The sequence below is a fragment of the Eptesicus fuscus genome, chromosome 5, assembly GCF_027574615.1.
Source record: "Eptesicus fuscus isolate TK198812 chromosome 5, DD_ASM_mEF_20220401, whole genome shotgun sequence".
Taxonomy (NCBI): Eukaryota; Metazoa; Chordata; class Mammalia; order Chiroptera; family Vespertilionidae; genus Eptesicus; species Eptesicus fuscus.
In genome coordinates, this window is record NC_072477.1 from 21,222,664 (window position 1) to 21,235,785 (window position 13,122).

General features: G+C 44.2%; 1 protein-coding gene across 5 annotated transcripts in view; it reads right to left on the reverse strand.

Moving 5' to 3' along the window:
* Positions 1-256: 256 nt before the first annotated feature.
* Positions 257-13,122, reverse strand: part of TTLL5 (tubulin tyrosine ligase like 5) — a 249,166-nt gene continuing 236,300 nt past the window's right edge. For all 5 annotated transcript variants that reach the window (XM_028141345.2, XM_054715891.1, XM_054715892.1 and 2 more), the window contains one exon: positions 257-881. Coding sequence is in view for 1 of the 5 variants with exons in the window: in XM_054715891.1 (XP_054571866.1) it covers positions 859-881 (23 nt within the window). In the remaining 4 variants the exon portion in view is untranslated. The remainder of the gene's footprint in view (positions 882-13,122) is intronic.

A 13,122-nucleotide genomic window follows, 5' to 3' on the forward strand; every position in this document is an offset into this window, starting at 1 on the left:
GTGCCCTGGTCTGATCATGGAGACATCGGCACAGACCGGCCTCCCAGGGGCAGGAGCCGCCCTCGGGGAGCAGCCTGGCCCCACCGCCTGCTGAAACCAAGTGTAAGAGTAAAACACCTCTTTATCGCTCACATTTCTAAAAATGAAGTTTGAAAAATTGCCCAGCAATGACACAAAATGAGAAGGTGATCCCACCATTTTAGTCTCGTGGGTGAATACTGATTGATGGGAAATTAGTCAATGGAAAAAAAGAAAATAAAAATAGAATTACTTTATTAATTTTAGAAATCAGTAATGCCAAAGGGTGCCTTTGCCGGGGCCCGTGTGGCCAGCGGCACACTGACTTTCCTCCTCTCCGGGAAACCTCAGCCGGAAGCTTCCCGCTTCTCCCCCAACACTCTGAAAAGGGAAGGACAACTCTGGTGGATAATGTTGTAGGAAGTAAAGCTTAATACTGCAATCTGGAAAAGAAGAGGAAGCAAAATGCAAATAGCCAAAGAGCCTCTTTTATATCATCTCTGTGTGGCAGCAGGAAAGGGACAGAGATACCTAAGCAGGTTGGGGGAGGGGTAAAGGGGGGGAAGATACACGTGTGCTCTGACGGGGTGGATAACACATCCGCTGAATGTCCCCACTGCCAAGTTCCATCCGAATCCAGCTGATGTGTTTTCCTGTCCTCTCAGTAAAAGTCTGGATTGGCTGGTTGGCAGCCAACTACTGCCACTTCTGCTGGAAGGCTTTGGGGACTGAGGCAGCAAAAAATACTATGGACCCCTGCCGCGCTGGTGGATGCTGCACCCCAGGCGCACCCAGGAGCGGAGGAGCAGTGGGCAGGTCCTTCCTCCGCGCGCTCGTGGCTCATCTCTTAGAGGGAGCAGGATCTGAAGAGAGAAAATCAACCACTGAGTGACCGCAGAGAGCGATGGCTGGTTTAGTTAATATCACCGCAGAATAACCAAGGTGGGGCCCCAAGTAAATGAAGTAGAAAACTTTTCACTTGAACTTTCATTGGAAACCTTTCTAAAACACTCCTGTTCTGCTGCTGCTGCTTTTCGTAGTTCTTTACTTCTTTCTATTTTCCCTGGGTATTATCCCCTTGCTTCTTAAATAGAAGATGCTAAATATGTTAACCTTTTCTAGAAACTCGCGGCCAGCATTATTAACATTCAATATTGAAATGCACGGAAAAACCGCTCTGACTTTGTCCAATCTTCCCTCTATGTTGGGCTGTCAGGTAACACTCTGCCCCGTACCCCTGGCCCCATCCCCACCAAACACTCCACCCCACCACCCAGTTTAAGAAACATCACCTTCCCCCCAATCCCTTGTGACTCTCCCAGTTCCTTCCCATTCCCACGATCTTGGATTTTGTGTTTTCATGCCCTTGTCTCCTTTTAAAAAACAGGTTTATTTACTATATATACTTATATCCCTAAATATCCCATTGCTTTGCTTTATGTGGTTTTGAATTTTATATTGCTGCTGTGACTATTCTTAATGTGATCTCAGCACACAACTGAAGAATGCCTTCAGGAATGTACTTAGGAGTAGAATCGCCAGGTCATAAGTACTTGAATCTTCAACTCTTTCAAAATAATGTTGTATTATTTTCTAACTAGGGGCCCAGTGCATGAATTCGTGCACCTTGAAAGGAACTGTGGGCCGCGAGGCTGCGGTGGGCACAGGGGTGGGTCTTGGCCCCTCCTGCCACTGCCCTCCCTGACTCTCCCCCCCCCTCCCCGTCTGCTGGAAGCCCTGCTCCTGTCACCGCCGCTCCCATGTGCTGACGGGCGCCGGCCCTGCTCGCACCCACTGACAGCACAGAGTGATTGGGCCCGGCCCCATCAGCGGGTGTGTGTGGCAGCTGCTGCCCTGATCACCCCTGGGGGAGGGGGGTAGAGAAGCCCTCAGGGGCAATCAAGGCCGAAGCTGCCACTCACACCCACTGATGGCGCCAAGCAATCGGGACTGACGCCAGGTGCCGGCAGCGGGTGTGAGAGGGGTCAGCACCAGCAGCAGGTGCGAGCGCTGGGCGGGACTGCGGTGCACGGGAGCAAAGAATTTCCAGTAACCACTAGAGGCTTTCCTGGATGACAGGGACCGGTGCCCCGCCTTGGTCTGATGCCCCCACTCAACTGTTCCACCATCCTTCCATGGCCGACTCCTGCCATGTTCTGTGCTCTGCTGTCTGCTGCCCGCCATGTTCTGTGCACGCCCCTGGTGGTCAGCGCACATCATAGCGACCAGTTGTTTGGTTGTTCTGCTGTTTGGTCTATTTGCATATTAGCCTTTTATTATATAGGATTATTATATAGGATGGGGTTGTACCAATTCCTTCCCCTGGTGCGGGGAGAGAGGGTGGGCTTCCCCCACTTCTCCAGGGTATTCCTGGAGTTTAAAACTTTTGTAAATCAAATGACTATACAATGGTATCCTACTGTGGTTTTAATTAGCATTTCCCTGATTAGGAATGAGGTTGAGCTTCATTCCAAGTATCTATTGCGCATAAATGTTTTCTCTTCTATGAAATACCTGGATAAGCCTTTTGCTTATTTTTCTACTGAGGTGTTGTTTTTTGATTTTTTTAAAAAACAACTTGAGATATAATTCACATAACATAGAATTCACCATTTAATGTGTAAAATTCAGTGGCTTTTAGTATATCCGTTCAGAGTTGTGCATCATCACCACAGCAATTCTCAAACATATTAATTGAAAGAAAATGAAGCTCTATACCTCTTAGCCCTCAGCCCATGCATCTCATCCCCAGCCCTAGGCAATCACTAATCTACTTTCTGTCTCTGTAGATTGGCCCATTTTGGACATTTCATATAAAGTGGAATCACACAGTATGCGGTTCTTTGCATCTGGCTTCTTTCACTTATCAATGTGTTCAAGGGTCATCCACGTTGTAGCATGTATCATACTCTATTCCTTTGTTATGGCTGAATAATATTCCATTGTGTGTACATATGACATCTTATTTATTCACCCATCAGCTGATGGGCATTTGGGTTGCTTCTACCTCTTGGCTATTATTAATAATGCTGCTATAAACACTCATGTACAAATTTTTGTTGAGACATCCGTTTTCATTTTTGTTGGGTACATACTTAAGAGTGGAATTGCTGGGCTGTAAAGCAACTCTGCGTTTGATGGTGAGAAACTGCCAAACTGTTTTCCAAAGTAGCTGCACATTGTACAGGCCCATCAGCAGTGTATGAAGGCTCCGATTTCTCCACATCCTCACCAGTCCTTGCTAGTGTCTGTCTTTTTGTTATAGCCATGCTGGTGGATGTGAAGTGTATCCTGCTGTAGTCTTGATTTGCATTTCCCCCGTGGCTAATGATGTTCAGAATCTTTTCATATGCTTATTGGCACTGTATATCTTCTTTGGGGGAATCTGTTCAGATCCTTTGCCCATTTAAAAAAACTGAGTTGTCTTTTTTATTACTGAGTTATAGAACTACCTTATATAATCTAGATACAAGAACTTTATCATGTACATGATTTCCAAATCCTCTCTCCCATTCTGTGGGTTGCCATTTCACTTTCTTCACAGTGTCCTTTGAAGGACAACATTTAAAAATTTTTATGATGTCCACTTTGTCTACTTTTTTCTTTTGTCGTTTTTTCTCTTTCTTGATTCTATGTATTACAAACACGTTCACCTTGTTCATGACCTGTGTCTCCACACTCTATGTATTTTTTTTATTAAAGGTTGTTTTATTATTTTAAATTTTTATTTAAAAAATACTTTTTATTTTATTTATTTTTTTATATTTTTATTTTTTTTTACAGAGAGGAAAGGAGAGGGATAGAGAGTTAGAAACATCGATGAGAGAGAGACATCGATCAACTGCCTCCTGCACACCCCCTACTGGGGATGTGTCTGCAACCAGGTACATGCCCTTGACTGGAATCGAACCTGGGACCCTTCAGTCTGCAGGCTGACGCTCTATCTACTGAGCCAAACCGGTCAGGCTATTACTTTTTAATTTATAAGTAAAGTCCTACTCAGAGATAAAAATTAGAATGCATTTAGATATACACACTTAACAAGAGATCTTTTTAGAAAATGGTTAAAAAAAAATATTAACACTGCCCTGCCTGGTTTGACTCAGTGGATAGAGTGTCAGCTTTTTTTTTTTTTTTTTTGGTTAATCTTCATTCGAGGATATTTTTCCATTGATTTTTAGGGAGAGTGGAAGAGAGAGGGAAAGACAGAGAGAAACATCAGTGTGAGAGAAACACATTGATTGGTTGCCTCCTGCACATGCTCTGACGAGGGCCTGGGCCTGGGAGGAGCCTGCAACCAAGGTAGGTGCCCTTGACCAGAATCGAACCTGGGACTCTTTGGTCTGTAGGCCTATGCTCTATCCACTGAGCCAAACCAGCTAGGGCGCAGTCTCTGACTTTACCCGAAACATTTAGTCCACTCACATGTTTGTAATTACTAAGCTATTTGTTCCACTCTTTCTGTGTTTCCTTTTCCTCCTTACGAATTTTTTTCCTCATCCAATTTCTCTGTACTATTTTGGAAGTTTTATATTTCTATACTTTAGTAGTTACTTGATTCATTTCTGCATTTGTATATATTGACTATGTAAAGCTGAAATTAATAATATCTTTAACCTCCTCATTGTATAAAACCAAGTTAGACAACTTTAAAAGTTAGACTACTTTAACTCTGATCATACTCTCCCCCTTGATTTACATGATACTGGTATTGATTATCTTTATCTCCGCCCCCCTTCCCCTCCCCGCCCACCTGCCACACACACACCGCCTTTTAAACCTCACAAGAACATTATCATCACTTTATTGGTTATTTTTGTATTTGCCCATATTTTTACACATTCTTCGCTCATAATTCTTCCTGGCCTCTCAGACCCTTTTCTGGTATCACCTTCCTCTGTTGGAAACATCTTCTTTAGAATCTTTCCTTTTGTGAAGGTGTACTAGTGACCAATTAACTTGGGGGTTTTATGTGTCGAAAAATGTCTTTATTTCACCCTCATTCTTGAAAGATATTTTTGCTTAAAGCATACTTTTGGTTTGGTAATTATTGTCTTTCATCAGTGGCAACATTACAATGTATTTTGATTCCCCTGTTGGTGTTGCGAGTATGCTGTCAAACAAATCGGCAGTCCTTGGGTAAGCCTTCTTTGCACTCTGGCTGCTTTTAACATCCTTGTCGTTTGTATTCTAAAGTTTCAGTATGATGTGTCTAGGTGTGGATTTCTTTTTTTAAAAATTGATTTGCGAGAGAAAGGGGAGGGAAGGAGGAAAAGAGAGATTTGTCGTTCCACTTATTTATACATTCATTGGTTGCTTCTTATATGTGCCCTGACTAGAGATAAAACCTGAAAACCTTAGTGTACTGCAAGCATGTCAAACTCAAAGACTAACACAAGCCAAATAAACAAGGTTTAAGTTTCTGTGGGCCGCAAAAAAACAAAAACTTCAATTTTCATAGAAACGTAGGTTTATTTCAATAGAGACATGCTGAATACAAAGGACTAAAATAAAAAATCGTTAACAGAAAATAATAGAACATTTTAATATTTTTTTCTTGAACATTAACTTATCAGACATTGAATAACTGCACTAATTAATAAGCATAACACAAATAAACCTATTTTTCTTGTTCTCCGAAAGTGAAATATTTCCTGTTGCGCACACCAAACAAGTTAGTCCAAGACTAATGACGTGGCAATCGGCTGCTAAAATATTCGCTGCTGGTATTAGTGGAGAGAAATGGTGCGCCTGCGCATAAGGCACGTAAGGGAAATGAATGCAACACGATTATAGTAACCAGTCACTAGCGAACGTCATAGTTCGTTATTAATAATTATGTATAACAGGATATTGTAAAAACTAAGTTATGAAATTTTTATTACAATGTTTCTTACATACTGTTATATTGGCTGGGCTGCATGCAACCCGTGGGCCGTGAGTTTGACATGCTTGGTGTACTGGGATGATGCTCTAACCAACTGAGCTACCTGGCCAGGGCTTAGGTGTGGATTTCTTGTGATTCACTGCAATTTGTGCATCTTTCATTAGTTTGGAAATTTTTTTAGCCATTATCTCTTCAAATATCCCTGTCCAGTTTATTTCCAGAACTCCAATTAGATATTAGACTTCTCACTTGTTTTCTTCCATCACTTTTTCTTTCTGTGCTACATTCCAGGTAACTTCTTTAAATATATCTTCAAGCATATTAAATCTCTCTTCAACTGGGTCCAATCTGCAGTTAAACTCACCCATTGACTTTTAAACTGTAATTACTATGTTTTTTTCATTCCAAAAAGGCTATTTGGTTTTTTCAGATCTGCTTGGTCATAATTTAAAATTTATTTCAGAGAGGAAGGGAGAGGGAGATAGAAACATAAATGATGAGGATCATTGATCAATTGCTCCTGCATGCCCCCTACTGGGGACTGAGCCAGCAATCTGGGCATGTGCCCTGACTGGGAATCAAACCAGTGACCTCCTGGTTCATAGGTTGATGTTCAACCACTGAGCCACACTGGATGGGCAGCTTGATCATAATTTTAATCTCTTGATTTTATTCATACTTTTCCTCCCTTTTAAATTCTCTAGATATATGAGAACATTTTTTTTTTTTTACTGTATATCTGCTAATTTTAATACCTTATTTTTTTGCAGGTCTAATACTGTTCTGTTATTTTTGCTGGCTTTTGCTTATGGTGCCATGTTTCCTTATTGTTTTTTTGCTTATTATTATTATTATTTTAGAGAGGGAGAAGGGGAGAGGAAGAGAGAGAAAAACATGGATGTGAGAGAGATACATCGATCGGTTTCCCCTTGCATGTGTCCTAACCGGGGATCGAACCCCCGACCTTCCAGTGCACAGGGTGATGCTCCAACCAACTGAGCCACACCAGCCAGAGCTGTTTTTAATTTCAAACTATGACCTCACAGTTCTTAGAGCTTTACCTATAGGGATTACTAGAGCTTTGAGTTGAAGGAGGATCCTCCAGAAAAAATAAGCATTTGATTCTATTAGGTGCCAGGAGCCACTACTAGCTTAGGGGACCACCTTAAACTGAATTCTCAACCTGAAGGTTTTCAGGGCAGCTAGGAAATATGAATTCATGCCCAAGCTCACATGGACGCCAGCTTGTACTTATGAAGAATCAGGGGGGAGTCCCCTATATGATCTCACTCAGCACCAAGTTCAAGACAGGTAATTTTCTTTCAGTGCCTAAGGGGGTGGAGGGGAGGGATTATTTCTGGTTGACATCTACACGGAGAATACAGCCCTTTGGGGTCCCATCTATACACGAAGGGTCTCCCACTAGACTTCCCTCCTTGGGATTTACCTATTACCCCTCACGTGCGTGGTGCATAATTCTGGTCCAGAGCGGCCAGTCCCACTCCTGCCTGGTGACCCCCTGCTGGGACAAGGGCAGGAAAGGCACATAGGACAATGATGTGATGGAATTTCCCCCTCACTGCTTCTGTGGCCATGCTCATAACCATTCTCTCTCTCTCTCCTCTCTCTCTCTCTCTCTCTCTCTCTCTCTGGTAGGACTTTGAAAAACCAGTCATTGACATTAACCCACCTTCTTCTTTTCTGCTTTGATGTCCTGGCCTGGAAATTCTTTTTTGTTTGGTCAAATGTCTATGGATCATACTGTTTATTTATACACTCACTTGGTGCTTATCGTTAAATGAAGGTTCATCATATCAGATTAGTTCTAAAGTCAATGAGTAACACGAACATAAAATATCATGAGAATTACTCTTGAAACTTTTAAAGCTCCTGTAAACTACATTATATTAGTTTGGCAACTATCAGAGAGTCCAACACACCCGGTTTCTCTGCCAGCCGCCATTCTTCCATTAGCACCAGGTTAAAGTAACTGGCTTGCATTACTTTGACACCGTGAATGAAACTATTTTTAACCCCTGTGATTGACGTTTGCCAAGGTGAAGTGCATTACAAGAGGCACCCAGACACGAAGAATGCCGAGGGACCAGCACCTTCACGTTGCACGCTCCCCCTGAGGCCTATGGGCCCTGAGGGCAGTGGTGGAGAGGCTTCCCTAACCCACTGAAAAACCACTGTTTCCTTCGTGTTTCTGGGGTGAGGGGACACTCCCTCTTGCATGAATCACTCATTCCCCCAGCACACTCTTTTAAGTGCAGAGACCACATCTTACAAACCTTCACCTGACCTGAGCTCCCACCATTTAAACAAATATATATTTTTTATTGATTTTAGAGAGGAAGGGAGAGGGAGAGAGAGACAGAAACATCAATAATGAGAGAGAATCATCAATTGGCTGCCTCCTGCACGCCCCACACTGGGGATCGAGCCCGAAACCAGGGCATGTGCCCTGGCTGGGAATCAAACCGTGACCTCCTGGTTCATAGGTCAAGGCTCAGCCACTGAGCCACACTGGCTGGGCGAGCTCCCAGCATTTTGCCATGTAAATATTTACTTGGGAGCTGCTGGGTAAATATCAGATGCTCTGATGTGGGGATGACCATTAGCAGTGTTTCCTATGGAGCAAAAGACTCCCACCTACATACAAACTGCATCTGCCACCAGCAAAAGGCCTGGTGAGATGAGCAGCAACCCACGCTCTAGGCCAGGGCTCCTGCTGCGCTCCAGCTGTCTGAATGAAATGGATGCAGCATTTCAACATCCGCATCGTGGCTTTTCCCATTGAGAAAAGACAGAATTCATCATGACTGCCAGGCCGGTAGAGAAGGCCCAGACCTCAGACAATAGGAACATATAAATGATTTTTCTCCCTCCAACATCTGAGGTGAAGAAGAGAAACAAAGTTAAAAACGTAATTTACAAAATGACCGACATGCAAAGACTTTTAGAAATTGTGCCTCTCAGATTTGCCCCTAAGGTCTTTCCGACTGATCAGAGTGGCCCTGGGAGCATGCTCTGGCAACACTTTGGTTTGATGAGAAAGAGCCTGAATGAATAAACTTATTTATATCCTGAGTGGCACTGGGAGAAAGGGACAGCTGGGGAGTGAGGGCCAACCTGCGGGCCCCGCACCTTCCCGGCACAGCTCCAGTACATAGGCATGAACACAGGCACAGGAGCAGCAGATCCATTTCATGAAACCCTGCCCGGGTGACAGGGAGGCGCCGGGCACAGCTGCGAGGGGTTTGCTCAGAGCCCAGGCAGCCCCTGAGTCGGTCTGAAACGCAGCCGCAGGGAGCAGGGAGCTGGCCGGCCACAGTGGCACCGTGGAGCTCGCAGCCCCTCCCAGGGACCCTCCCTCTTCACTTCCAATGAACGTTATAGGCACTTGGCTTAACTCTCACATGCTAACACCATGTACTGGGGGAGATTTACTTTTTACTTGCAAAGTCTGAGTTTCAATAAAACACTATTTTAAGGAATTCTACTGTGAAGAACTCAAGTCTTATACACAATAAGCCTAATTCTTCTAAGAAAAATGGATATAATTCATTTCAGTAAGATGGGCATGATAAAATTACATCATGGAATACAAAAATATAAATCTATTTGAAGGACTTTCAAACGCCACGCAGTAAAAAGTGTTTCTTTTTGTAGCTGCAGTTATATAGTTAGTATCCCAAGGGCAGACCACTTAACATGTTGCAGGCTTGCCCCCCATAAGGATACTCTAACTTCTTCCTGGCTTTTGAGAAGTTCTTTGTCTAAAGATCAGAAGAAGAGACTTTTAATTATTTGAGGAAGTAAATGAAGGGACCCCCTCGACCAGTTACTTTCACACTTTTTTTTTTTTTTACTGCAGTGAATAGTATAAAATACATTTTATATGAACACACACATAAATATCTATGACTTAATCAAAAGTCTCATAAAACAATTCTTCCTTTTATTATAGATGGACCCTGGCATTTTTCTTCTAGTTCATTCTGTTCCATTGCAGGGGGCCGGGGCAGGGGAGAGAAGTGATGGTTATGACTAGAGGTATGCTAGTAAATGTGTAACAACTGGTTCTCTGTGGTAAGACAAACAAAAGCCCCGCCGACTTTGTGTTGTTGGCCGATTTCCACCACAGCCGACTTCACGTAACTAACATGCAGGGACGGAAGGCCGAATTAGGAAGAGACACGCACTACCAGCTCTCATAAGCCTGGATGTGACCCACTCATTGATTTGATGACCCTTTGTTGGGTCACGACCCACAGTTGAGAAACCACTGCTGTGGAGCCTAGACCAGTGGTTGGCAAACCGCGGTTCGCGAGCCACATGCGGCTCTTTGGCCCCTTGAGTGCTCTAATGCCACTTCTTCAAAATAGACTCGCCCAGGCCGAAAACCGACTTCTGCGCATGGGCCACGAAGTTTCAATCGCACATGTGTGCGCCCGCACGTGGTATTTTGTGGAAGAGCCACACTCAAGGGGCCAAAGAGCCGCATGTGGCTCGCGAGCCGCGGTTTGCCGACCACTGGTCTAACTCCGTAGTAGTTCATGGGCAGGTGAGCGTGGCCAGTAGACCCGGCTTCAGGAGGTACTGAATGAGAGCGCATGTGCGAGGGATGGCAAGCTGCCCAGGCACTAGCGGGCAACACCTCGTGCGGCTCTGACTTGGGCACCTCTAAACTACTCTGCCTTCAGCTTCCCCCAGACTGATCATCTTGGGGGAGTGAGAGGTACCCAGCAGTAACCTCAGGAAAATTACCACCTCTCTGAGCTTCTTCCTTCATATAATATGGGAATAACTAGTAGCCCGTTTGCACAAAGATTCGTGCAATAGACCTTCATCCACCTGGCTGCCTGTACCAGTTTTCTGCTGGCACCGGGGACCCAGGCCTTGGCTGTGGCCACCGCCTTCTGCCTTCTTTCAGGGTTGGGGCTTGGCCTCGGGCGGTGGCCTTGGGCTCGGCCTCACCCAACATCCCTGCTAAGGATCGCAGGAGCCGACCCCCAGTGGTTTCCTTCGATCCGTGCAGGCTCCCCGCTGGTGCCCAAGGCCGGGAAAGCCTTGGGCGGCTTTCCCAGCCTTGGGCGGCTTTCCCAGCCTTGGGCTCGGCCGCACTCAGCATCCCTGCTACCGATTGCAGGAGCCGACCCCCAGTGGTTTCCTGCGATCTGTGCAGGCTCCCCGCTGGTGCCCAAGGCCGGGAAAGCCCTGGGCTGGGCCGCACCCAGTGTCCCTGCTAAGGATCGCAGGAGCCGATCCCCTGGTCGTTGCCTGTGATCCATGCAGGCTCCCTGCTGGTGCCCAAGGCTGGGAAAGCCTCTGCCCGAGGCTTTCTGGGCCTTGGGCTCCGCCACACCCTAACATCCCTGCAACGGTTTCCTGGTGGGCGTGGTTGGCGGGCGTGGCTTGGGTGTAGCGAAGGTGCGGTCAATTTGCATATTTGTCTATTATAAGGTATGATGATAACTTGTGTACTTTTCTGAGTTGTTTTAAGGGACAACTAAGCATTCTGAAAATTACAAAGGACTCTACAGGGTAGTATTCCTATGAAAATGATTCAACTTGACAAAACCTTATTCACAGGCAATTAAAAAATATCATTTGTCTTAGCATCTGAGTTCATTGATCATCCCCACCCTCTTTTGACCCTGCCCACCCCGCCCCTGCCTCCACCCCTCCACATCCCTGCCCTCTTGATCTCCCTTCTGTGGGTCTCTGAGACTCTCCTTGGAGTACTCCTTGGCTCCTCCTCCTTTGCAATTTGCGGTTCTTTCTTACATTCTTTCCCTAAGTGATTTTATCCACTCGCGGCTTTGACAGGTACCTCCATAAGGATGGCTGCTAAACTCTGCAGCTGGCTCTAACTTCTCCCAGGCTTTTGAGAAGACTTTTCTGAGTTTAATGTTCAGCCATCATGTCAAATTTGACTTTTAAAATACCAACAGTATTATCTGTCCCACTCATCCACAGTGCTCTAATTCTGTCTATGGCACTCATATTATCTCAGGCCCCAAGGTTTAATTTAAAAGACCACCTCACTCATTAGGATGGCTACTATCAAAAAAGAAAAAGAAAATAGTAAATGTTGGTGACAATGGGGAGAATTAGAATCCTTGTGCACTGCCAGGAGGCGTGTAAATGGGCAGTCACTATGGAAAACAGTATGGTGGTACCTCTAAAAAATTAAACATAAAATTGCTGTACAATTCAGCAATTCTACTTTTTGGTATGTACCTAAAATAACTGAAAGCAGACTTGAACAGATATTTGTATACCATGTTCACAGCAGCATTATTCACAATAGTCAAAAGGTGGAAGCAACTCAAGTATCCATCAACAGATGAATGAATAAACAAAATGTGGTCTATAGATATAAAGAAGTATTATTCAGCCTTTCAGAAAATTTTGACATATGCTATAACTTGGATGAACCTTGAAGACATATGCTAAATAAAATAAGCCAGTCAAAAAAGTACAAATACTGTATGAGTCCTCTTATATGCAATATCCAGAATAGTCAACTTCATAGAGATAGAAAGGAAAATGGTGGTTGCAGAAGGTGGAGAAGGGAGAATGAAGTTAGTATTTAATCGGTATCAAGTTTCGTTTTTGCAGGATTTAAAAAAGAAGTTCTAGAGGTGGATGGTGGCAATGGTTGCAAAACAATATGAAAGTCCCCATCCCCTTGGCCATAGCAATTGTCTTAAGAGATGGTCACATTGCCCAAGCCAAGCCAATCACAGCCCTTCCTTGAGATTTATATATTCTAATGTAGAAAGAGAAACGCTCTCCTTATTCTGTGGTCATTAAGCTGGAAAAAATAAAGCTGGAGCTGCTCAAACTATACCCCGCCACCTGATCTTGCTACATGGAAACCAAAGAAAGAAGGAAAAAGGGAGATTAATGAAGTTGTGAAGAGAAATTAAGAGAGATAAAGAAAGACGGAGAGAAAGAACAGAGCGTGATGGAGAGAAAGAAAGAACTGACCATATGTAGTTTTTATCCATCCTAATTCTCTCTCGTCGTGTGAGTCAAAAGATGCACCTCTTTTCTTAGATGTCTGAGTTTGGATTTTTACTAAAACTAAATGCATTCTGGATACCACCAATGGAGACTCAGATGCCAATCATTAGCATAAAGATGAAAGCTGAAGTTCGGAAAATGAGTAAAATAATTAGCCCACAGAAAGAAAACACAGAAAG